The sequence below is a fragment of the Eretmochelys imbricata genome, chromosome 14 (assembly GCF_965152235.1).
Source record: "Eretmochelys imbricata isolate rEreImb1 chromosome 14, rEreImb1.hap1, whole genome shotgun sequence".
In the NCBI taxonomy this organism is placed as follows: Eukaryota; Metazoa; Chordata; order Testudines; family Cheloniidae; genus Eretmochelys; species Eretmochelys imbricata.
In genome coordinates, this window is record NC_135585.1 from 2,477,166 (window position 1) to 2,504,805 (window position 27,640).

The following is a 27,640-nucleotide window of genomic DNA, read 5'->3' on the forward strand; positions in this document are numbered from 1 at the left end:
AATTCTCCATTCTCCTTTGCTGCCATTGGGCCCTAGAGTGACCTGAAGATATTCTGGGCAGAGGGTGGCTACTGTTCTGTGTAGGTGAGATGGCTAGTGTGCACTGAGGGGAGAGACCATGCAAAACTGCTGCAGGGTGTTGATGGGATTGCTGCTCTGCAGGACCTTTCAACTCTGCAGTGCCATGACAGCACAGGTGGGTGGCAGGGCAAGCGCATGTGACCATGTTCCTAGGGACTCTAGTGAAACTGAGACAGAACTCCAGAATAAGTAGAGTGGGCTCAAATACAAGGGCTATCCTTCCAAACCAGCATATCTGGTTGTCATACACAAGTTGTTGAAAGTTTACAGTCTAAAAAGAGTTGGAAAGTCTAGTCTCTGCTATCCAACAAAAATGCAAAAAATTTGTCTGGCTTTCAGGATTTTTTTCCTTCTGCCAAAAACTTGAAAACCAAAACAACAAAAGTGTCTTCAGTATGACTCCTCTTTACAGTACAGGGAGAAAGTTGTCAGTTAATTTGTTATTTAAACATTTTATTTCCCAGGTTACAAGTCCAACTTTTCTGTCCTGGTATCTTAGGTACTCTAGGTGTGTGATGAGCACGGCTGAGGACTAGTTTACTACGGGAACTGTTTTTTAATTTTATACAAAGAACTCAGAATAGAAGACTTTCATGCATCTTATTTAGAAAAATATAATACCTGCAGTTTCTTACATATTAAATTTTAATTCTGTATGCAGAAGATAAAAGTAAGAATTAAAATAAAGGTTATTTCAGGTGGCAAATTGGTGACGGTGTAATTTTACTTTGTTTTGTAATTAGCTTAGTTTTTATCTTGGTGCTATTTTTAATTAAGAGTTTGTTTTTCCACTAAGTTTAATGTTGTTGGCTATTGTTCGGATGGTCCACTGCATAAACAGCGGATATTAAAAACACAAAATCTGTTCATAGTTAATATCTCAAAACATTGGTTAATTTCAGTACATATTGTGATTCCACTTTTGAATAAAAATTATTCAATACATTGAGGACTGAAAACGTGAGCTGCATTCATTTGTTGCCTGTTAAAACTGTTTGTGTTTGTGTCTTAAAAAAAAAAATTGACCTACTAGATTATAGACTCATGAAATATTTGACATACTTTTTTTGTCTGTGATGGTAACAGAGATTAAGGAACGACCAGATGGTGTGTTGAGCTAGCAGATCAGAGGAAATGGTATACATAGTGCTTAAAAAAATGAAAAAAGTAGATATTTGAAATAAATAAATGATCAGATCACACATCCTCCTATAAGAAACATTAATGTAGATGTGAGCTCCTGGGAATATCCTCTATTTCAGGATATAGTCATTACTTTTATCTTTCTTTTTTAGTGCAAATTCTTCTTGCTGAACATTGTTTATATTTGAGATTGTCTGAGGAGTCCAGATATTTATTTACTGATTTATAGTAAAATTTCATTGTTTATTTACCAAAAAATTTTAATTGACCCAGAGCTTCCTACTTATTCACATTGTTAAACCGTGTAGACATGTGTTTATTATTGCTGCTGTTCTGTTCTCTCTCCCATTTCCCTCCTGTTTGTTTGTCAAAATTAATTGCCTCTTGTCCTAAATTAAACTCCAGTTGTGCAATGAGCTGTGTGTAGGTGGGTCCTTGTGCAACGCCCCTTTGAAGTCAGTTGGGCTCTGTATGGCTGCAGGGATCTGCCTACACACAGCCCATTGTAGAATTGATTCTCAGAGATCATGCCACCTGGTGTGTTTGTGTAGGACCCAATATATTGTGGCTCCAGTACTGACTGACTGGGATCGCTGAGCAATATTGTAATGTAAATATTACACACACACACAATTCGTCGAAGGAACATTATTAATATTCCAAAGTCAAGCACGCAAAAGTTAGGAAATGCCAGAATTAAGGTTGCCTGTGCAACCTTAATTTGGCCCTCTTATGCGTATGCATTATAATAGTCTTTAATTACATGATCACATACTATTTTATCCAGAGCCGGCCCTGGCCTTCCCCTTTGGCTCTTCATCTGATCTGTCTCCCCTATCCTCCTACTGTTTCCCAGTCCCCATGCCCCTGTTTCCATTCCCAGCTCTCAGTCCCAGTCTTTTTCCTTCTCACAACAGCCTCGAGCTCCAGGCTCCATCCCCTAAGCTCCTTGCTCCAGTTTACTCCCCCCAACTCACTCCAGCTCTTGTCCCCTCCCTCTGCATTCAAACTAGGCAGCTTCCTCCTAAATGCTTCCTGAGTGTCACCTGAGGCAGGGAGTGGGAGGTGTCACTGGAGCACATTCCTGACAAAAAAAGGCCATCCCCTGAACAGCACCCGAATTCAAAGCACGGGGATGCTTGATTTTTTTCAAACTAAAGGTTGTCAGAATTTTTTAGCATGGGCAATTTTTTTTTTTTCTCCTAGCCTCTTCCTTGGAAATGGCAAACCATTCTCTGAAAATAATTAAAAAACAAACAAACAAATTAGTGTGGCCTGGACACCCGGCATGTAAAAATTTCAGACCAAGTAATTAAAGTTTTTGGCAAAATGTTATAAGCAATGGAAAACAGAGTCTTACGTTGGGAAATGTTGAGCAACCTTAATAATAAGTGGTGCTGCCAGCTCTCTCTGTACTATCCAACGTAAGTACTGGGAATTATCCAGTGTAGGAAAAGGCCAAGGCATAATTTAAATGATCACAGAAAATTCCAACCTGTCAGCCAGAATGTTTTAATATTGTCATTTGTGTCAGCTTAGCTTGCAGGTTTTAATATTGAGTTATGTTTAGAAAATCAATGGGAAAAATACCTAGGTTTTTTTTTTTTTTTAAATCTAAACTTTAAAAAATGGATACATCTGATTTTCAAATTTGCTGAGGCTGTGGGAGCTGCTGGCTGATCAGCACTTATGAAAATTAGCCCACCTATTTAGTTGCCTAAAATGGACTTCAGAGTTTAACTTTAGGCCCCTGTTCTTAAATATCTGTGTGAAGATTTATGGGTATGAGCATAAGAATGGTTAGCAGGGCGCTGGTGTAGCGCATCCTTTTATGATACAGGTATATCACTGCCACTGGAAGAACTGCCAGAAGGATGTCCCTGTCAAAGCTGGTACTGCAGAAGGTGTAGAGGTAATGGTTGAGTTGTTTAGGAGGTAGCTATAAGATTTTACAAATTAAAACTAACACATCAGTTGAGGATATAGGGGTTCTTGAAGGAGTTACAATTAATCCAAACACATTTTCTATACATATATTATGTGCCTTCAGTTCCCACTTCATAGGGTGAAACAGTAATACGTAATAAGTTAATAAATTTCATCTATTTAAATAAAAGGTAAAATTAATGCTTTTCCAACCTCTGCTTTCTTATATTGGAAGATGTCGGGTAGTGCAGGAGCAAAACTGCAAGGAAAGGAAGTTATTATGCAATACACCTTAGATAAAGCTAGGTATTGGAGTATTCTGAGATGTTTTAGGAATGAAGTTTTAGGTTACTTGCCTGAGACTATAAGAATTCTGTATCTGCGTGTATACGTTTACTTGTTAAATATTTGTCTTCAATTAACTTGTCTTGATCCATAGAAATTCTTCTTGTAAGCCTATGGAAGAGTATGTTAGAGGAGATTGTGTTTGCATCCATTTAGTTCTGTCTTGTTGACTTTTTTTTTTAATGCTAGTTAGAAACCATGGGTTAGAAGTGTCACTGGCTCTTGCTGTGAAGCAGTGCTTCACTCCAGTGTTTCAAATCCTGCATTAACTCTTACAAGTCAACATCCCGTTAGGAGGGTTGTGTTTGAGTTTTAAGCCTCTTTTCAAAACCAACAGCCTATGTTGACGTAATTCTTTCTGTCTGACCCAGACTAAAGCAATGCTGTGTACTCCCTCTGGCAGCTCCCTGTTGTGTTACATAAGAGAGCCAATTTTTAGGATTATGCTGATAAGACTTGAATAAAGACTGGGAGTGGATGGGTCATTACACAAAGTAAAACTACTTCCCCATGTTTATTCCCCTCCACCCGCTGTTCCTCAGACGTTCTTGTCAACTGCTGGAAATGGCCCACTTTGATTATCACTACAAAAGGTGTCCGTCGTCTCGTGTCCCCCCCGCACACCTTCCCCCCCCCCCCCCCCCCGGGTAATAGCTCACTTTACCTGATCACTCTCCTTACAGTGTGTATGGTAACACCCATTGTTTCATGTTCTCTGTGTGTATAAATCTCCCCACTGTATTTTCCACTGAATGCATCTGATGAAGTGAGCTGTAGCTCACGAAAGCTTACGCTCAAATAAATTGGTTAGTCTCTAAGGTGCCACAAGTCTTCCTTTTCTTTTTGCGGTTACAGACTAACACAGCTGCTACTCTGAAAGCTGATAAGACTGAAAATGGTGTACCAATGGACAAGTGCAATGGCACCATGGTTTCAAACTTAGTTTAACTATAAACCCTCTTCATAGTAACTCAATATGCTGCGTTTGAACTGTCTGTTTACCTTAAATTTACATTTGTAGCATTTTACCTCTGATTCAAGTTAACTGACTCTGGAAGAGATTTTGCATGGGGCAGCTTTTTCCAAAATGTGAATCTGAAAATCTGTGTTGCCAGTAACCATTTGTGTTGGAGAATCTGGGAGATCCCGCAGACAGAGGCCTTTAATAATCAATGATTTGTTCCTGTAATATGTGCAGCATTATGAGATTGCTTCATTAGTTCCATTTTTTTGTAAATGTGTGTGTTAGGGATTTGTGTATAGATTCTTGGCACTTAATTCATAACTAGGGTTGAGAGTGAAAACTTAACTCGCCCAGCTCTTTCCTCTTGCAGCTGCAATGTTTTACTTCTGGTGGTAATGCTCTCTAAAGTTACATGGCGCTAAAGAGCTTAGCGTAAGTCCATAATTGGCCTGTTGCCTTGTGAGTATGAACAAGGTGAAAATACAAAGTACTCACTAAAGGAAGTACATTCGATAGAAGTGGCAAGTGTGGGATAGATTGGGAGTGGCTGAAGAGAACATAATCAGGAAAAGATGGAGGCTAGATTAAAGCAGTCCAACTTTAGCTGCACTCCATTTTTTCCTCCATCCTTCCATCTACTGTTCTCATCTATTTCCCTTTGGAAGAGAAAATAGGGGAGCTAAGTGCCTGTAGATATCTGACTGGGCCATTAAACCATTTTCCAGGGCATTTTAGGCCAGGAAATAGAGCACATTTAATCTGAAAGCATAAAAACTTTAGTTTATGGTGACTGTGGCCAGTATGAATCATCCTAAGAGGTAATAGTCTGAATTCATATTGTGTAAACTACACTCTCTATTCTGGGTAGCAGTAACTCTGAAAAAGATGTGAGTGTCATGGCAGATAATCAGCTGAATATGAGCTCCCAATGTGACACTCTTGCCAAAAGGGCTAATGCAGTCCTGGGGTGCATAAACAGGGGAATCTTGAGTAGTAGAAAAGAGATCATTTTACCTCTCTCTGTATTTGGCACTGGTGCTACCGCTGTCGGAAGTCTGTGTCCAGTTCTGGTGCCCACATTTCAAGAAGGATGCAGATAAATTGCAGAGGGTTCAGAGGGGAGCCACAAGGATGATTAAAGGATTAGAAGACATGCCTTATAGTGATAGACTCAATAGTCAAATACTGTAGACTATTTAGCTTAACAAAGAGAAGGATCAAGGATGGCTTGATCACAGTTTATAACTACCAACCTAAGGAAGAGATATTTGACAATGGGCTCTTCAATACGGTAGAGAAAGGTATAACACAATCCAATGGCTGGACTCTGAAGCTAGACAAATTCAGACTGGAAATAACGGCATACATTTATAACAGTGAGAGTAATTAACCATTGGAATGATGGTGATTGAGGAGTTTCCATCAATAACAATTTTAAAATCAAGACTGTATGTTTTTCTAAAAAATCTGTTCTAGGATTTATTTTGGGAAAGGTCTATGTGATCATCTGCTAGATGATCACAGTGGTCCCCTCTGATCCAAAGCTGGCCTAGTGGTCATCAGACTTTACCTGAGGCCACCTGAAACTTACAAAAGAAGTCCAATGTACTTGCAGATATACTTGTAAATGTATCATGTTTTCATTGCATTGTTACTTGAATATGGAAGCAATTCCCTCTTCTAAGGTTTAAAACTTGCCTTGTCTCTTCAGTGACTGAGCACAAAAATAAGGTATGGTTTGTGGCGGGTAGGGTGAGAAGTGTCTAGAGACATCTGTATAATAGATGCTGTCCTAGCATTACTTGTATCGACTTGTCTTGTTTGATGTGTTCCCAAAATAACAGTAAATTATAAAAAAAACATAAAATCCAGTTGCTGGAAATAATTTTTGCATAGAAATTCAGTAGCGGCCTCGACAACGGAACTGAGAAAGGGATGATCTGGAGAGACAGTATTGTCAGGGTGCAGGGAGTCACTGATTTACATAAGTGAAGAGCTACGTAGATCAACAGAATGCAGAAGTGGTATTCTGGAAAGAAGAAATGCCAGAATATATTTTCTTAAATCTCAGTGGAAACACTGCAACTAAGAAAAATTGTTCCTCCTGAACAGAAATGCTGTTCTTGGGGGAAATGAAGGTGAAAGGCTGTAACTTCCGTTCAGAATGTTCTGAAAATGCTAAAGCTAGCTCAGCTGTGATTTTTAGGGAGGGGAAAAGAGATGAGGATTCTATTCGGACTTTCCAATATAGCGTCCTCTCTTAATTAACTAAAAGGCTAGAGTTCGTTTCAAAAGTCCCTTTCTTTTTTACAGTATCGTAAATGGTTTCCAGAGCACTGAGTGAGCAGTGCAGTGGCTGTGCAAGCAAAAGGCACAGCCATTCTGTACTCATTGCTGGCTTGCCCACCGTCCAGGACATTAAAGACGCTTATTTAGAAAAGCAGGGCTGCTAGGACACTAGGGTACTTGACTGTCTTCCAAAAGTGTCTTGGGATTGTTTAACTTCCACATGGATGGGCAATTAGGGCCTTGGTTTCATACCTCATCTGAAGGACGATACAAATAACGCTCCTAAGCAAAACGAGTTTTAATCATATCCAAATAAACAGAGAAATTACATAGTGTCTTGTAGATAAAAAAAATGTCCATTTCATTAAAAATGGCGTTGAAGCCCTGGCATGTTATGCAGCTTGACGAATTCATGTCCTTGGTTTAAATGCCAATTTTAATGATTGATACTGTGCCTTTATCCACTCCCTTTTTGTCATAATCAGTCCTGCAGAAAGCTACATTTCCCCCCTCTCCCTGGGCATCTTTCAGGTATGGAAGCCAACTTGATCTTTAGAAACTAGATCTCCTGCTGATGGTTTCCTGGGATAATGTCATACCTGGCATCAGTGGACACAGTAGTGTTAGTAGCCAGTGAGAACATGTGCAGTTGTAGTGTGTGTAATGGGCTATTTTAGAAGGAGTTGGCCTCATGCCAGTATAGGAACATGGCAGGTGAAATGGTGCCTACAAGGCAGGGACTAGCCTGTTCAGAAAATACCCTGTGTGTGTATTTCCTTCGGCCCTGATCTCTCCCTGTGGTTTGTTCTGAGAGTAAAGCACCCAGCAATAGCTCTTAATTATCTAATTAACAAGCTGCCAGGGGTTCTGTGGGTTTAAGTAAATATACCACAATTCTGGAGAACTAAGCAAGATGCTTTAGTGTACCGTACGAACTGTGGCAAAGCAATAGGCTGGTTAATTCTGATGAATTTTCCTTAAAATTGTGACAGTGGCAACACCTAATTATGGGTCAAAGGAGAAATAGAAAGGCGGGGGGGGTCTACACTCATTGTAAGGCCTTCTTTGAGCTGCGCTGAAATGAGGGCTAAAACATCACTTCTCGATGTGTTTTTCTACAGACTATATAATCTTTTTTCTATTTTAAGCACCATTTATTGTCTGAATTTCACAGCATTTTACCTTAAAGCATTTTACCCTGTTTTGTTCTCTATTTGTGTAGGAATTAAATTCTGCTGTGGGTGGGTACGTTCCTTTTGCCTCAAATAGGGTACATGACTGACTACTTCTTATGAGAGCTGAGGAACTTCTGTTTTTGTTTTTGTTTTTATTTCTCCATCTTGAACTTCAATCTCCAAAAATTAGCTTAATGCTAGAGCAGCAGGATGATTTCTGGCAATGGCATGAAGTATCATGGGGAATTTTCCTAATCCACCATCTGCTGGAACCAATTACTCCTTTTTTGTAGCTGCATTAATGTCTTCTGCAGGGATGAGGATTCTGACAGCTATAGAAATTCTGTGAAACCAGAAGGGCTGGCCAGCATTTGAAATAACTAAAAACTGCAACCTCCAGCCTCCATGTTAAAGCAAAGGCCTTCCTTTAGTGTAGCTTAAACATGCCTATTAATTCATAAAGACCTGTTTTCCTGGCATTTGCATGAGGGCCTGCCTTTGATTTATGTGCATAAAAGTCTGGAATAACAGAGGTTTAAAATAGATGTATTGTCTCCCTTTGTGTTAATTACAAGGAGTGAGACTTACGAACCTGTTCCTTTTTCTTTCTGGCTAGTGCACCATTCACAAGTGGCAAAACTGAATGCAGGTAACTTAATTTGGGCAGCTATAATTTGTATCCAAAACAACTGATTTGTCATTTCACAGAAGTATCTAGGGATTTCGGTTTAGTTGATAATTAAAATCTCTAGAAGGCAGCAATATTATTGACTTGATATAGCAGGGATTTTCCATTGTTCTTTGTACTTATGGTGTCATCCCCATTCTCGGTAAAGACAGTTGTTTTTTGTTGACAAACTTGTGATCAGAACATGCACAATTTTGCTGTGAGGTTGTCTGTTCTCACCAGCTTAGTATGTGTACTGGGGAGGTGGCGAATGAGGGAAGATGATGACAGATCAGAAATTAAGGAAATGTGAGCCATTATTCTCAGGATGTTAGGGGTAAATTCCTTGTGTTATAACAAAGCACCAGCATCTTTCTAAGCAGGTCTAGGATCAGTTATTTGCATGCCATAATTAAGGTGAGTATTTTGTCATGGTTATTTTTAGTAAAAGTCACGGACAGGTAGTGGGCAATAAACAAAAATTCATGGGATCCCTGACCTGCCTATGACTCTAAAAGTAGCCGGGGGGGAGGGGAGGATGACAGCTGGAGCCCCATGAGGGGGGACTGAAAGCCCAAGCCCCACCGCCACGGGCGGCTATGGGGGAACCATCCTGGCTTCAGCCACAGGCCAGGGGGAGACTGGGCGGGCACACAGCCTTGGCCTGTGGCTGAAGCCTTGGGGCAGGGGGAGCCTAGCCCTGGCTCCATCCCTGCTGGCAGCTGCTGATAGCTGAAGACAAATAAGTCATGGAGGTCCAGTAAAGTGATGGAATCCTCCATGACTAAATCGTATCCTTAGCCTTAAAGACAAGTTAGCAAGGTGTGTCTGTGTTTTTAAGATAGGCTCCTACTTGTCAGCTGAAGTCCATCTTTTTCTTCATGGTTGCTTCGCAATAGGAATGATTGTACTAAGGGACTGGATAGCCCAGGGAATTCCAAAGAATTCCCCTCTAGGGCATTGCTTTAAATCTGACCAGGATGGCAGTTACCAAAAGTTGATACCCTATATTGGCTTGGTGGTGGTTCCTGTTCCAGATTTTAATGGCCAAGATTTCATGTTATATTTCTCATGATTAGATCCCCTTATTGGGCATTTCTGTGGAGAACTCAAAGATTAAACAGACCAAAGAGGATGAGCTATTCTCCTGCTCAGAATTGAGGGACATTGATAGGGAGTGACATGAGAGAAGCTTGCCCTGTTGTTACCCATGCCATGCATACTCCATGGCTAGAGGCTTTCAGTATTCAGCCCATTTCAGCCAGTATAAAATTCATTTAAACGTGTTCCCCTAAAGAGCCCATGTACTGAGGATGCCCAGTGCGTACATCCTTCCTTAATGCATTAATTATCATCGCTAAAGCTCTTTGGATTCTCTGTATTTATAAATCTATAAAGGGCAAACCTCCTCCATCCTGTCCACTACCCCCAAATCCCTTCCTATTTCAAATATCTGTTTTTAAAAATTAGTTATAACAGGAGATATTTAAAAGATAAAGTTTAGGTTATTAGAGAAGTGCAGTAAATATGATCAGAGGTCCTGGGATTGGTTTGAGGATTGGTTCAGCTCCATTTAGGATGTAGGGAGATGACATCCCTCTTAGCTGAGGGTAGCCCATCCAATTGAGAACAATGGGAGGTGGCAGCCATTTGGGATAAAGGCAAGAAACTCGTATGAATGATGCAGCAGCTCCTAAGATTAAATTTAAAACAAAAAAGAAACAACAAATCTGAAACCCCTCCACAACTTTCCTAATGCATCTTTTCTATGCTTCTCTGCAGCAGAGGTGGAAAGTTGTACTGAACTGTGTAGCGGGTGTGTAACACGGATGTACCTTCACAAAGGGCTCTGCTGAGACCACCAAACTGATTTACACTTGCTGATTTAAACAAGATTATAAACTTTGGTATAGAAGTGTTGCAAAAGGCTAGCGTATTGCCTAACTTAGTGTGAAAAAAGTGAAATCCTGCAGAAGCCATTTGTCTTTGGTGATTAGGATAGCAGATTTGGATGGATCACTTTTAGAAGGGCCCTACTTCATTTTTGTTTGTAGTTCAAGTTGTTGATAGGTAAGGCTCAGATTTTGTCACTGATATTTTTAGTAAAAATCACAGACAGGTCACGGACAATAAACAAAAATTCACAGAAGCCCGTGACCTGTCCGTGATTTTTACTAAAAATATCCCCCCACTGCTGCCCAGTGGCTAGGAGCTGCTGGGGGCTCACTGCCTGCTGACAGCTCCAGCCCCAGGGCAGAAAATGTCAGGGAGGTCTCTGGAAGTCACGGATTCTGTGACCTCCATGACATAATCGTAGCCTTATTGATAGGGCAATTTTCCAGTCCTGTTCACTCAAGAAGCCTCAAGCACATTTGGATCCAGAATTCTGGATGTTTGAAAGGGTGTTGTAGACACACACAAGCTAGTGTTTGTGTCGCTACCTGTTTAAAAAAGACACTAGAAGGAGTACCCTTCGCTTTCCATATAATCAGGCCTCTGAAAAATCTCCCATAGCACACACTCTTAATTGCTAGTGCCATGGTAATTCTAAAAACACACCTGGAATTACTGGTGCTCAGTATTTCCGTTTTACAAGATGATGTCTGGACAGACAAACTGAAGGTAAACGATACAGCTCGATTGTCTATACTTGAAACACTCCGGCAGCACTGCAGCGCTTCAGTGTAGACGAGGGGTCGGCAACCTTCGGCACGCAGCCCATCAGTGTAGACCAGACCTATTAACGCCTTCACACCAGGCTTTGTCCTACTCTTACCAAAACCCTGCACATGCTCATATGGCATCCTGCTCTGCTGCTTACCCTTCACGTCTTTAAAAACTGATTCCCACAAAGGACCTGGAGTGGGGGAACTGAATAGCATGTATGCAATCCTATTGCCTGGCTGCTGCTGCAGGAATGCTGTTAGCTTAATGTATTCTGCCAGCTCACAGCTAGTGTGAAAGCAGCACTGACACATCTGTTAACTCGGCCAGTCTCTTTGTGACTCAGATTTGATGGCTGATTGTTCCCAAACCAATCATAAGTTTTAGCAAGGTTGTCGCTGTAGACCTAGGAACTAATTTCTTGTTTAGAGCAGTCTGGCATGCTGACATTGGTTTAGCTCATCTGGTTGTTGCAGAAAAGACTTGCTGTAATACAGTTGCTCTGGTGACTGATGTTCACTGCTCTGGACAGAAGTTGCAACTCATGGGTATTTCTGGTCAATGCTGGGGAGAGACCGCCGCCTGTCCTCCTGTCTGTCCCCTGCCCTTTCTCTAATATTGACTTGCAAGCTGCACCTACTAGTACCTTTGCTGACCACACACACACTCCCCTGTCTCTCATTCACCCCATAAGAGAGCAGACGTTTCCCCTTTTAATTTAGGCAATTGTCTTTTGCATTTCTCCTTTCCTTAGGCAATACTCTCCACATCCCTTCAGTGTAGCCTCTGTTCAGAAGTAAGAGTTCTCATGGAAGCAGTGTGGGGAGTACTGGGGACTGTAGCAGTAGATACTCAGCCCTCATGACTCTGAGCTCCATCTAAATCAGTCAGTTGCCTTTCCTCCTTTCAGTTCGAAGCTATTTCACCACTTTGTAGTTGGTGAGAGTAGGCTGCAAAAAAGATATTTTTTGTTAAACTTTTTTCTCGGGTAGCACAATAGCTCACAAGACTTATTTCTACAATGCTTGATTCAAAGGTGGCAGAATCTTGTGGATTAAGAATCCTGTGAAGAAGTGGTCGACAGTTTAATCTCTGTGTCCCAAGTTGCTGGTTGTGTTACTAAATACTGTACTGAAATACGACAAATGACACGGGCTGCAAATGTACACTGGAACTGTTCACTCCTGACATAGCTCTATCAGTGCCATTACTAGTTTAATCCTTGCTGAATATGGTGATGCATTCAGCCTTGGCAATTCTTAGCGGGTTGTTTTCAGATTTATTTTTCTGGATGGTTAAGTCCTCTGACTGATGCCTTTTTCTTTTGATCTCTCATCAAGGTTGCTGCAATTAACCCTAATCATCCACTTGCTCAGATGCCTTTGCCCCCGTCAATGAAGAATTGCATTCAGCTGGCAGCATGTGAAGCCAACGAGTTGCTACCTATGATCCCTGACCTGCCAGCTGACCTTTTCACATCATGCCTTACTACACCAATCAAAATTGCTCTGAGGTGGTAAGTGTCTCACCTGTTATGTGGGGGAAAAGCATGGTCTGCAACGCTTGTCTGTTGAATTGAACGACTTGTTGATCCAGATATTTTATCCACACTAAAGTTCCTCTGCCGTACTGAATTACAGGGATTTGAAGAGCACGCCTGGGACAGAACCTTATTAATCAAAGCTAAGAAGGTGAAAATATTCTTATCTTCTGTTTATTACATTTTAGATTCCAGCTCGATACTTGGGTTTGCTCAGATTAAGGGATTTACTCTATTGGAACTTAAAGGTATCTGCTTTTTCGCAGAGCAGAAATACCTTACAGCACAATGCAACTTTAACTTGTAAGTTATCTTTCATACAAACTGTATCCCAAATGTTGTAGGGTTGCGGTAAATACTACAGTGAAAGAAATTAAGAGTTAAAAACAAGAAGGATGTTTTGAAATGACATAGAAAGTTGAAGAGGCAGAGAGCTACGACAGTTGGTCCAACTGTACAAGAGCAAAGTTCTTGCACAACAGTAGAGAGATGGTGTGGGGGAACAAAGACGACATCTGCACTGGACAAATGCACCGCGTGGGGAACTTCTGTAATAGAGACCATGCTCAGTGTCCTGTGAGTGCTGAATGCTCTGGTGAATTAATCCACAGATACCCACCAAACTCGGTACCCACCAAAGAACAGAAGGAGACCACCAAAGCTCATTTCCTTGATTCTCCGTTAAGATTCCAATTGCAGCCCCAGAATGAAAAGCCCAATGCCCTTTGATGAATTGAGTTGAAATAAACGTATAGTTAGGAGGACTGGTCTTTAGTATGTTCTGCTTTGATCTTTGGTTTTGATATTAGTCCTTAACCTACGAAGGGAATTAGGCTTCTAGCTGTTCTGTATCATCACTATGCTGTTCTGTATCGTCAGCCTCACCTCAGTCCCTGGAAAAATCATGGAGCAGGTCCTCAAGGAATCAATTCTGAAGCACTTAGAGGAGAGGAAAGTGATCAGGAATGGTCAGCATGGATTCACCAAGGGCAAGTCATGCCTGACTAACCTAATTGCCTTCTATGATGAGATAACTGGCTCTGTGGATGAGGGGAAAGCAGTGGATGTGTTATTCCTTGACTTCAGCAAAGCTTTTGATACGGTCTCCCGCAGTATCCTTGTCAGCAAGTTAAAGTAGTATGGGCTGGATGAATGGACTATAAGGTGGATAGAAAACTGGCTAGATCGTCGGGATCAACGGGTAGTGATCAATGGCTCCATGTGTAGTTGGCAGCCGGTATTAAGTGGAGTGCCCCAAGGGTCGGTCCTGGGGCCAGTTTTGTTCAATATCTTCATTAATGATCTGGACGATGGCATGGACTGCCAAGTTTGCAGATGACACTAAACTGGGAGGAGTGGTAGATACGCTGGAGAGTAGGGATAGATACAGAGGGACCTAGACAAATTAGAGGATTGGGCCAAAAGAAATCTGATGAGGTTCAACAAGGACAAGTGCAGAGTCCTGCACTTAGGATGGCAGAATCCCATGCACTGCTACAGACTAGGGACTGAACAGCTTGGCAGCAGTTCTGCAGAAAAGGGCCTAGGGGTTACAGTGGACGATGAGCTGGATATGAGTCAACAGTGTGCCCTTGTTGCCAAGAAGGCTAATGGCATTTTGGGATGTATAAGTAGGGGCATTACCAGCAGCTGGAGGGACGTGCTTGTTCCCCTCTATTCGACATTGGTGAGGCCTCATCTGGAGTACTGTGTCCAGTTTTGGGCCCCACACTACAAGAAGGATGTGGAAAAATTGGAGAGAGTCCAGCGGAGGGCAACAAAAATGAGTCGGGGACTGGAACACATGACTTATGAGGAGAGGCTGCGGGAACTGGGATTGTTTAATCTGCGGAAGAGAAGAATGAGTGGGGATTTGATAGCTGCTTTCAACTACCTGAAAGGGGGTTCCAAAGAGGATGGATCTAGACTGTTCTCAGTGGTAGCAGCTGACAGAACAAGGAGTAATGGTCCCAAGTTGCAGTGGGGGAGGTCTAGGTTGGATATTAGGAAAAACTTTTTCACTAGGAGCGTGGTGAAACACTGGAATGCGTTACCTATGGAGGTGGTGGAATCTCCTTCCTTAAGTTTTTAAGGTCAGGCTTGACAAAGCCCTGGCTGGGATGATTTAGTTGGGGATTGGTCCTGCTTTGAGCAGGGGGTTGAACTAGATGACCTCCTGAGGTCCCTTCCAACCCTGATATTCTGTGATTCAGATGAAAGCATTTTGTCTAGAAAACAGTTGATAGCGCCCTTGTCACATGTGGCCCTGATTTGATCCATGTGGGGCCCAGGTATTTTCTTCACACTTGCATCATTGTGGAGTCACAGTTTATTTTTTGTTACTGAAGAGCCTGCTGCTCACCTTCCTTTTGCGAATGGCTGACATTCTCAGGCTTATTTGCTAGGGTGGTAGGAAAACTGTTCCCTAGAGATTCCACTGTAATGGCTTAGCCCAGGCAGCAGGAAGTGTGTGGTGGATTTGGGGCTACTGTGTAACAAGTAAAGCACTTTCTTTGTCTGGTTTTCCTGTTGTAAGGAGGGGTACTGTATTACTATAAGGGTTTAATTCAGATTTAGCGTCAGACTGCCACTCATTTACCCACTTGAGGTACAATACTAGACCCATCCACTTTGAAGTCCCATCTCCAAACCCTGTTGAGCTCAACAGGGTATCAAGGGGTAAGATCACAGCTGGTCAATACAGGAGCACCCAAAGCCTGAGAAGCAAGACTAAGAGCTTCTTGGCGAGACAAACATAACATTCTCAAGGTAGGGTGAGGGCATTGTTGGGAGCTGCAGATGAGAAGTAGGTCTCACAGACAAAGACCCCAGAGGCCAGGGCTCTGGAGAAAAGATGGACCTTCCTAGTTTGTCTGCCAAGAGATGGCAAGCCTCTAGGTAAGATACACGTGCATATAGGCCTTTTATTGTTTTAAAATCCTTTGACTTATGCTCTGCTTTGTTCCTTTTGGTAAGATGAAACTTTACCAAAGGTCACTGTATTAACCACTGGCCACAGCTTCTGAAGGGAAGACTTTAGGGTGCCAAGTCCAGTTGGGTCTGTTGAGTTGCGACACAGGATACTAGAGTTGGGGTTCCAGTCTAAATGGGAGAACCACAGGTTTTCACCCCAGGACATGGGAAGGCAAGAAGCTGAACTCTCGCGGGTGTGACTTAGTGAGATCAGAAGAGGGGGCAGAAGTGCCCCTAGGCCGGTGATTGACAAGGTGCTTGCAGATTGGATGACTGGGCTGTCTAGAAGCCTCAGTACTTTACTTGCCCAGATACTGAAATCCCGTGGATACTGCCATCCTGGACCTGGTCTCCCACTGTCAAATTCAAATGTTACCTGTATATATTTTTCTCCCTAAAGGTGAAAAAGAATGTTATGTTGTGAAAAGTCAGCCTCTCTCCATATATAAGGAAACCCAGAGAGAAGCTACAGATTGTGAACAGAAAAATACAGTTCCAAAGAAATATTTTAAAATGGTATTGCTATTAACAGATAATTGCTGTCCTGAGCAATAGGACACCGCACATCGGGAGAAGGCGGTTTGGATTATACCACTTTGAAGTGAGGCATAGAAATTTGACTGTAAAAATTCATATTCATTAATGCCAAACCCTGTACCCTCAGAAATACATTGATTCCTGTATTATAGTTGAGTGGTATTGGCACACTCTGTATAAAACCTACAAAAACCTACATTAAAAGAACATTATTAACATTGCAAAGTCAAGAACCTAGAAGTTAGGAAACACCCTACTTCATTGCATGTGTATTCAAAGGAGGATATGCTCCATATTCCGCAGAGAAGTTTGTTGTTAAAAGATTTGTGATTCTGCAGGTCAATACATTTGGAAATCTTGTATTTGGAAGAGACATTAAAGCAGTGTCTTAAAGCTTTAATGTGTATAGAGGATATGGGAAGGGTACATAAAAGATAATGGTCTTTTGTGTGGAGCCTTTCATTCTGAGCCTTTAGAAAACCATTCAGCCAGTTCCAGCACATACACTTACATAGGCAAGAACTGAGACTATTCGCCGATTTAGTCATCTGGGAGCTCTTAGTACACTTGAGTTATTAATGTAATTCAGGAAAATAAATTTGCGGTAAAAAGTTTACAGTTTTTCCTTTTTTATTGGTTAGTGTGGGAAGAGAAATTGCTGCTTACTGTACCTTAATGTCTTTATGCACCAGGGCTCCAAATGATTTCCATGACTTATCAAGAAATATAACCTACAAATCCACTCCAGTGTGGCTTTTTCCCTGCTTGTAGCTTCCTATAGTACTTCTGAGCATTCAAATAATAATTGTTCAGCATGACTTCCTATGTAACTTGTGTGTGTGTGTGAAAGCTACAGAGTGAGGTGCATGTTACCTGAATAGGGGTGTGCGCAGGATAAAACATACCTGAGGGCAAACTTGGATCTTCTCCTCTAATGGAATCCAATAGGGCTGCAAAAATGCATCAGATTTTCAGTTGCAAGTGCTTTGGGGCCCAGTCTGGTGCATACTGTGCCAATATATCAGGAGAGGACTGCCCTCCAGAGGCTCAACCATCCCTCCTTTCCCTGAGCTGGCTGGACTTCCGGAGCATTTTGAAAGCAACATGCTCAGATCCATTTGAAAGCACCATGTTTTGTTATCAAGAAGTTTCCCCTACCTAACAATATATCGTCTTATGGTTGTTTCTGTGGCTTCTGCCATCCCAAAATGCACTACATACTATATATAGGAACCACTTCACCCACCGCTGAAATATGTTTATGATCATTAACAATTCAAACAACAAGTACCCAACAGTTTAGGACCAAAAGTAAACACTATGTAGGATGGAAAGTGCAAGCATTATTTAAGGAGACAGTGTAACTTCCCAAATTTGGCAGGGCACCAGAGCAAACAGCTATAAAAGTGAACATGTCACAGGGTCTTTTAATGACTACAAGTGGTAAGGGCCTTGTTTTTATATCCTCCGAAAGACGGTACTTCTGGCATCATGGTGTCACCCCCAGCATGTTAGAAAACATGTTATAATAGCATGAATTAGACAATGCATCGGTCTTTTCCTTGGAATGCTGGCTCTTTGTGCCACAACCGTAATAATTTGTATATGATTCAAATTTGTTTTGACAACATCTAGTGTATGAGAAGTTAGCAAATAATACAGGGATGAGTATGAAAGCCTGAGTCAATACAGTGTAGCAAACAAACAATAACAATATTTAAATTTAGTTTCAATATTCATTGTTTCAAACAGCATGTCATTGGGGGCATATTTCTGTAGTTCAGAGAATACTTTGGGGACTGCAGCTGCAAGTGTATTTCATGCTGTGCAAAACACATTCTTGAAGGCTCAATTTCTCCAAGCTGTGTGGAGAGTTCTGAACAGTTAGCTTGTGTTGAATGTGGTTGCAGTGGGGAGGGAGCAGCGGGTAGGTGAATGGAAAAGGTAAGGCCTTGATCCATGAAGATTATGAAGTTTGGTATGTTAGTCTGCACGGGCTGATTTTTAAATTAAAGTTCTTTTCACAAGTGTATTTTTGCTCTGATTGCTTGAACAGAGACCTAAATCAGATTTCCGACGTGTTTTCTCTGTTTGCTTAGCTTCCGCTTGTTATACTATGATTTTACTTTGTCTCTGCCCACTGAAAAGGGGTGGGGTTTCTAGCAATGGAAGGAGGTAGGATATCTGTGTTTAACACAAGTAGCTTTGCTATTTTACAAATGGGGTTTGATACAGAGCTGTTTTACCCACTTGCTGACTGTGATCCAGTGAAATCCCGAGAGACCTCATGAAATAATTGTATGGGCAGCTTTGGTAGGAACTGGCCGTAAGGTTCTTGTGCCATAGTGGAGTTGAAAATGGCGAGAGTGAGAGTCGAGGAGTGCGTCTTGATGAACTGTTCTTTTCCAAACAGAAAACAAAGGGTTGGGGTTTTGCTCAGACATGAAGGGGTGGGCATGAAGGAGTGACATGACAGGAAATGTTTTTGGACCAGTAGTGGTGCACCATTTAAATGATGCGCACAAGCCACTTTCTCTACAGTGTGCGCATGGGTTTGCTGAACCCATCTTGAGTGGTCCAGAAAGTGAGCACACTGTAGGCAGAACAATACAGTAATCTTACTCACCAGCTCGTCCTTTCTCAGAAGCGCTGAAAGAGAAGCAAGGTGTGCTTTGGGGAAGAATTGGCTCTTTCATGATTACAAGTGTTAAACTAAGTTCACACTAGGTCAATCCAGTTTTTATCTGTTACCGTGTGTTCTTAAAAACAAATCCACACCAACAGCCCTAGCACTCATATGCAACCCCACTGCAAGGGCTTACTGGATTTCAGGAGTCCAGGGGCCAGTACTTCATTATCCCTTCTGCATCCTAATTAACAAAAAGTCCTTTCATACTGTGGAGAGATTTGCCTGACTTAGTTTATGTTGCCATTGCCACTATGAATGTCCTGCATAGATGCTTTATATAGCTGCACAGCCACTCTTAATCCTCTCTTTCATCTCCTCTCTGTCTCTTTGCCTTCTTCCCTCACCCTTCAGCCCAGAGAAGGAATGTATGCAGTTGTCATAGTGGGGTCTGAAACAAAAGTGGTGCCTGTAAATTTGGGGGTAAGATTGATGCAGAATAGAAGAGAAGATTACAAAAGAGCATTCAGGCCTGAATATTCCGATCAACTTCCAAAGCATTTTCAGAATAAGCAATAATAATAATTAATAATAACAAAGTTAATCAGAATCTGACTTTCTCCAGCATCATTCACTTCCCAGGTAACTTCCGTGGTCTGAATAGAATTCACACTGAAAAGAGCCCCCAGTATTCTTGTAAATAAAATAGCTTGTAACTCTTCCAGCTGGACCTTCTCACATGCGCGTATCTTGGTCCATCAGTGTCAGATTAAATTACCTTTGGAGTAGAGCTGGGTAAGATTTTTCTGACAAATAGTTTATTTGCCAAAAAATGAAGTTTTGGGTCAACCAAAGCTATTCGCTCAAATAGTTTCAGCCCAAAAAAAAAAAAAAAAAAAAAAAAATTAGGCTAGATTCACAAAACCTCTGGAGGATGAGGTAATGGGGCTGCTGTCCCCGAGTAGCTCAGAGGTTAGGGAAATCACTTAGGATGTGGGTTCAAATCCCTGCTCTGGAGCAGGGATACCAGATCTCTATCCTTCCTGGGAAGTGCCCTGAAGCTACTGGGTATTCTGGCATGGATCTTTCTCAGTCTCACCTGTTGAATAGTCATTGGGCCAGAGAGGGAGCGAGCGAGAATGGCTTATAGTGAGTGGTTAGGGTACTTACACTTTGTATAAATAATTAAGTGTTCATTAGAGCAAGGACTTGAACTGGGATCTGACACATCCCATGTAACAGCTTTAACAGGAGAGCTGGAGAGAGAGACCCACCCCAAAACAGCCGCTAGTCTGGTGGCTAGGTCACTCACTTGAGGATGGGGAAGACCTGAGTTCAGGTTTCTGCTCCAGAGTGAGGACTTTAACCTGAATCTCCCACATCCCAGCTGAGTGCCCCTGGACTACTAGGTATAAAGGAATCAACACACCACCTCCTCCTGTTTTGTGAAACTAGCCCGTCACTTCTGTTGCTTTCCCTTTTTGGTGCCTGCAGTGAATATGTTTGATATGTGAATTGAAAACGATTTTGGTTTATTTCTGTACCTTGGTTCTTACGTTGGCTCCATGGTCTTTGAAACGTTTTGCTTTAAAAAAAGTATTTTAAATGCCCTTTTTGATGTTGCTTTGTTGTTTGCAAATATGTAAGTATAATGTGAAACGTGCTTTGCCTTGTAAATAGACAACCGTAACTATTCTCTTTCAGGTTTCAGAGTAGCAGCCATGTTAGTCTGTATTCGCAAAAAGAAAAGGAGTACTTGTGGCACCTTAGAGACCTACAGATTTATTTGAGCATGAGCTTTCATGAGCTACAGCATCCAGTGGAGTGAGCTGTAGCTCACAAAAGCTTATGCTCAAATAAATGTGTTAGTCTCTAAGGTGCCACAAGTCCTCCTATTCTCTTACAGCATGACGTACTGTTAATTTTGTAAAAAGAAAAGGAGTACTTGTGGCATATCCGATGAAGTGAGCTGTAGCTCACGAAAGCTTATGCTCAAATAAATTGGTTAGTCTCTAAGGTGCCACGAGTCCTCCTTTTCTTTTTGCGAATACAGACTAACACGGCTGTTACTCTGAAACCTGTTAATTTTGTGTGTTTTATTTTTGCTTCCTTATGGCAAGTGTAGCCATGCAGTCCCTTTGCTGTTGCCAGCAAATCATTCTCTAGGTGAGGTCCCACCGTTTCTTAATATGTTCTTCCTCACAAGAGAGCCATCCGCTGCATATTCTGCTTGTCACAAGAGTTAAGAGGTCTGTTTAAACTTGCACCAGGCTGAAGTACTCATATTTAAATGTCAGCACTTGTCACATGGCCACATGAAAACCCATTAATAATATGGGCAATAGAACCTTCAGTGCTTTGGTATTAAATCCTGAATCATCACTTAAACTTCATCTCTGCTAAAAGTTGGTCATGAAGATACTGCAGTTGTAACACAGAATAGAGAATTCTTTACAAATCAAGTAGTGATAGTAAACTTTTAAAATGCCTTTCTTTCCCTCTAATCAGATGGAAAGGACCAGTGGCAATCAAGCTTTTGAATGGGCCTAACAGGACACAAGGATCTGTGTGTATGTAATGTTTCTGTGATTAAAATTCAGCAAAACGATAAAAATAAAAAAAAAATGTGTTTTAAACAAACATCCTGAAATATGCAGCCCTTGTGCCATTCATTGAATGAGAATCTGAAGTGAAATTGATTAAGCACTGACTAAATATATAGGAAATAGACTAACTTATTTGCCTTGACCAAGCTGAAACAAACTAAACAACTTGCCTACATAAAAAAAAAATAAAAATCCGTGTTTAATAAAGTAATGAGTTTTTAGTAATACAAGTAAGGAAACTTATATGAATTTAAATCTGACAGTTTCCTTTAAAGTGTTCTTAAATCTATAGGGGCTGATAATGGGTTCTGATGACTATTCAGCACCCGCAGAAAGCATTTTCAAGCATCTGTGTGACCCATTTTCAGCTTGCTGCAGAGTGAAAGCCTCTTTTACATGTCTGCTGCTCCTCCACTTGTGTCCCACTGCAGAGTCAAGCCCTTTTCCATTCTACCGCTGTTCTTGATGCTGAAGGGACTATAACTGGCAAGTTAGCAAAGGCACTTAGCATTGTTAACCTAGTGAATCTCCCTCCCAGTACCCTGCTATGGGCTCTTGAATTCCTTGGCATCATATAGGATTGTTTTTGTTGGATTTGCTCCATTCGCTCACCAGCAAAGGCTGATGGGTATCAGTACTGTGACTCGTCCCCCTACTCACTTTGCTATCCCATTGTGTGCAAGCAGCAAAATGAAGCCAATTAAATCTCTGAAGTGCTGCCTGTAGAAACTGACATTTTCATACCGTAGGTTGGATTTCTGTTTTCTGAAGAAACTCCACTAATGCCACTCATTAGTGGATTGTGGGGAGGGGGATACTTTCCCAGGAGTACTCCCAGTCTAGCTGGCCAGGACAGGGAAGACTAGGATTCAAAACTGGGCTCTTGGGCTGCAGTGCCCAGCACTAACCAATAGGCAGTGTTTTTAAAACAGATCCTTTTTAAAAAGGAGGGGGAGATGGAAGGGGGGGAGAGAAGCAGATTGGATTGGTGAGATAGTCCCACTGGTATTTGAGGGGCAGAGGGAGAAATCTAGGAAATAACTGGTGAAAACCGTTTGACAGATTCACTTGCCATGGTCCTGGGCATTACCAGTACAACAGTATTGATTGCCTTGCTTCAATTTAGGGCAACAGTTTTGGCACAAAACTTATATGAGAGGAAATGGATAGTGGTGGTTAATCTCTCTTAAAAGATTGGTGAATAGTTTGTGGGGAACTGCAGTGCAGGCTGCCAGCCTGTAGGACCCAGCTGCAGTGAGTTTTTTCAGATGTACAATCACAAATGTCAGTTGTTGGAGCTGCACCTTGTACAGTCAGCAATGCAGCAAAAAAAGAAACGAGTGGGTTTTTTTTAAAGAAAAAGCTAGCTCCACAAGGCCAGCCCCTTTGTTACATTGGGGTTTTAAACTGAAAAGCTACGAGGCTCCTGTAAAACACATTCCCTTCTCTGGATTGTGAAAAAACTGAAGACAACAAATTTAAAACATCCAAAATAACACTCACATTGCACCAAACTGCTCCCAGTGCCAGCAAACTTCTCTGTAATTGGTTCAGCTCTTGAAAAATTTTTTTTCTTCCATTTAAGAATGTAAACACAGAGCCAGATAATCTCCTGCTTTCTTTCAAATTACAAGAAATTGCCTTCTCTCTTACAAACCCTTCAACTTGTATGAACAAAGAGAGATCCCTTACATATGGAAGGAGGAAAGAAAAAGGAGTGTTTACGTCAGAGGGCCTTTGAAAGTTTCATGAGGTTTATAAATTGGCTCTTAAAGCAGTGACTTTGTACAAGAACATGGATGTTCCCCTTACTAAACTGGGAAAGGCGGATTTTCAAAGACAGATCTTATTGTAACCAATTATGTTGAAAAGAACTGGTTTGTATCTTAATTATAATCGGAGCTGTAGCACTCCCTAGAGTAAACTGCCTAACGCTTCCCAATATAAGACCCGGTCTTCAGTTGCATATAACTGTGCCAAACTTAACCATTTGAGCTGAAATACCCTTTTTGAGTGTCTGCCTCAGGATGAATTTTGTTGGAAAGTTTCAGCAAAATGTGTTAGCTGTTTATGAGAATAAGATTAGAGGAAAGTACATTGTTTTGCCTGTGTTAAAAATAATTCTTACAGCACTTTTATTGAGACGTTCTAGTACATCTGAGCTGTAGAGCAAGGCCATGCACTGTGACGGGGTACCCCAGTGTCAGGGATGTACCTTTTGCTATTCCTGTGAAAATTTGCCCAAATTTGGACAAGTTATAAACATTTGAAAAATCTTTGTTTGCACATGCTCAGTAGAGACTTGTTAGTTTGGCAGCTGAACACTCTGAAGATTCTCTGTGCTCTTAAGCATGTTCTAGCACAGGGATGCAGGGGCTGAGCAGGAATTTTCCTGCAATTGCTGCTCCTGGTGCTGGGCACAGTCACTGGGAGCCAGGAGATTGTCTCCTCTGTACTGTTCCACCTGCTGATATCCAGGCAGTGAGGAAGAGAAAGCAACCTGACTTGAATGCAGAGGGACAGTAGTCAGAGTTGGGGATGGGGAGGTTGGCATGTGCCTTGGTGGAGGGAGTAGAGCTGGGGTGAAGAGTCTGGGACTGGGAGTTGGGCAGAAGACTTGGATTGGATGAAGCTCCTGGAGGCGGGATGTGTGTGTGGAAATCCTGACAGACTGGGATAACGAGGAGGAACTGGAAAGGGAGACTTGAAGGAGGAGCTGGGGCGGAGAGACAGGACTGGGAAGTGCAGGCTGGAGGGGATGGTGTAGAAGAGGTCAAGCTTTGAGGAAAATGAGTGCAGAAGGATCTAGGATCACTAGCACATACTTCCTCTAGAACCTGGAAGAGAACCCAAGATTTGAGTCCTAGCATCCTTTGCTGTCACAAAATATCTGTGAAACCCACTGGCAAAGTCTCTCTCTCATGCCCCTCTAGTGGCCAGTCCACATAGAGACTGATAACCTATTACAGCCATTGGTACTAGCCCAAGTGGCAAAAGTCTGTTCTGTGGATCTAACGGTTCCAACGTTGCTGATGACCCCTGTTAATGTCAAAATGGTTCTATATGGTGGAGTTTGTTTTTTTTCAGTGTGGCTTTTTAAGGATGCCTGTGCATGTGGGACTTCCTGAGGGTTACAGGGTGACTTCCCAGCTATGGCTCTACAGTAGTGACCACAGAGAAGAAGAGAGAGAGAGATTCTGACATTGCACCTTAAATAATACACCTTAAACAACACACCTTAAATCACCTTGGAAACAGAGGCTAGTGCAGAATGCAGCTGCCTTTTTGTTTAAATGGGGTATCTTGCCATAAACCTGAGACTGCCCATTCCAGGATCTTTACTGGCTGCCTCTTGGCCCTGGACTCTGCTGGACTCTTTCCAATTTTTCCACATCTTTCTTGTAGTGTGGGGCCCAAAACTGGACACAGTACTCCAGATGAGGCCTCACCAGTGTCGAATAGAGGGGGACGATCACATCCCTCGGTCTGCTGGCAGTGCCCCTACTTATACAACCGAAAATGCCGTTAGTCTTCTTGGCAACAAGGGCACACTGTTGACTCATATCCAGCTTCTCGTCCAGTGTAACCCCTAGGTCCTTTTCTGCAGAACTGCTGCCGAGCCATTCGGTCCCTAGTCTGTAGCGGTGCATGGGGTTCTTCCGTCCTAAGTGCAGGACTCTGCACTTGTTCTTGTTGAACCTCATCAGATTTCTTTTGGCCCAATCCTCCAATTTGTCTAGGTCCCTCTGTATCCCTCTGACCATGATGGTTCCTTCTCCCAGTTCCACAATAGCCCAAATCTGTAGACCTTTAGGAGGCATCACAAACCCTATCTATTGAAGGAGAGTTGAGGTTTAGGTGGGGTGTGGATTTTTATTTAGTGGGCATTAGGGTTTTACAAGATCTTAGGATATGTGATCTTCTATAGACTGAAATAGAAATGACTAAAACTAAAGAAGACCACTTGGTATATAGCACCTAGACAATAGAGCTCTCTGAATAGTTCGGTTGGAACAACCCAGAATTGCTTCTAAACGTATTTGGCCATGGGAAAGGAGAGCCTGGCACTTGGAAGAACAGATCTTTGTCAGGAAAGGATGTTTTTTAGATAACTTGAACATGGGCTGGGTTAGAAGGAATTAGTTTTATTGTTAAGACAATGGCCTAAAACTCTGAAGATCGGGACTTGGACTTCATTTGTGACCTTGTCCTCAAGGTCACTTAATTTCCGCTCCTCAGTTCCCCATCTGTAAGAAGTGGATAATTAATACTTCCCTACCTTGCAGGGGTGTTGAGGACAAATCCATAAATGCTCGGGAGGAGCTAAGATAGTAAGGAAAATGGATGGATATAGATCAATTAATCTTTGGTAAGAAATAATGTGATAAGTACAGAGTGCCCAGCTCTCAGTGGCATTTTGTTATAGGGAAAAATCCAGTGGGATCTAAAGGGAAAGATAAATGAATGTCTACATTATTCAAATAAAATCTGTGAAATGCACTGGAGGGTTTTTTGTTTGCGCCTTTTGATTACAAAAGGCGCTCTGGTTCTTTTGGGCATATCTTACTTTCTCCAATCCCGCTTAAAATTCTTTTCACCTCTGCAAGAACCAGGATGAGCTGATTTCTTCTTTTACTAGCATTATGGAAGGAGAGTCAGGACTTGGCGTCATGCCACCAGGGAATGAGAGATTCAGAGGTCTGCAATAACATCCGTTTCAGATCTCTCTAATATGGGCAGAATGATTTTGGAAATGATACATGTGAGGACACTTTGCATGGTTTAGCAGTATAAAATAAATGCACTTGAGCAAACTGTTGAACTCCTAAGTGATCCTGCTCTCATCGTGATTGCTAATCTAGTATTTTTAAAGAGGGTTGACTGCTAAAGTTGTCACTTCTGATAAAAAGCGCTAGGTACTTTGTGCTGCTCTAACGTTATTTTGCGTTTCCCTCACATTCAGTAGTGCAGTAGAAATTGGTGGGCTGTTCTTCCGTTCCATGAATGTATGGTACGAGGGATTTTTATAACTTCAGAATGCAGAAGATGTGTGTTTCTGACCTTCCAGGAGAAATTGCTGGGAGTGATCCAGAAAACTTGCATATGTCTTAAACAGGAAAACTGGCCCTTTCAGATCCTGAGAGAGGTTACCTACTTAAGAGAAGTCCACAACAAAAATGAAAGCATCAGGAGACTGCAAATGAAGCCAAAGGTTTCATTTAAATGTACGTTAAAAGTTAAACAAAACTTACAAAATAGTGTACATTACCCAGGATTTGGTTCCATTTTTGGGAACTGTACTGGGTAGCAGAAGAAGAAAGACAAGTGCATGCCTTGGGTTTAGCTGTTGTAGGACTGGTGTTAAATAAGATAAATCTGTTCCAATTCCAAATCTTCAGACTTTTACAATTAGCCTATATTTATCTGTAGCATCTTCCATCTTAAAGGATCTCAAACTCTGAACCTAAACACAGTGATCTCTTTACTTACCACTAAAATGCAGCTAGCTCTGAGGTGAAGTGTTCCAGCTGCATATCTCACAGCAACATTACTGAAGAGTTTTATGCAGGACAGAAAGACAACATTGCATCCATTTGCAGTGGTTGAAGGAATTTAGGGAAGCCAAATTTAACTGTCTACTTGAAAAGAAGACAGGACATCCAGAAGAACACCACCCCTTCTCTTTCAAGTAGCACCAGAAGATCTTTCATGATGGTATGTGGTCAGAACTTTGATTTTGACTTTCTTATCTAAAAGATGTGAACTCCTGTTGTGCCCCCTAACACCATATGGGGGTATTAGATCAGTACTGAATCAGAAAGAAAAGTACTATCACTTCCTCCACCACCTTTCTTTCTGGTTTTCCTTGATGTTTCCCAGCCGAACGCTAAGCAAGTCAGACCCTGTTTGTCAGGAGAGATCTCTTGCAATTACTGCACTAAGTGGTCGTGCTTCGATGAATTAAAACATGCATACAGAGTGTAATTTTTGCTAAGTGTGCTTCTGTTTTTTTTAAGCATTCTGGATAAGAGTAAACCTTTAGAACTCCCATCACTCTTGAGCGAACTTACAGGATAGTGTTTTGCTAAAAGTCCATTTGACCA

The 27,640-nt window shown here is 41.8% G+C and overlaps 1 protein-coding gene across 3 annotated transcripts in view; it reads left to right on the forward strand.

Moving 5' to 3' along the window:
• RPTOR (regulatory associated protein of MTOR complex 1) overlaps positions 1-27,640 on the forward strand; it is a 308,191-nt gene that overhangs the window by 131,673 nt on the left and 148,878 nt on the right. For all 3 annotated transcript variants that reach the window (XM_077833284.1, XM_077833285.1, XM_077833286.1), the window contains exon 6: positions 12,595-12,770. In XM_077833284.1, the coding sequence (XP_077689410.1) occupies positions 12,595-12,770 (176 nt within the window). The remainder of the gene's footprint in view (positions 1-12,594; positions 12,771-27,640) is intronic.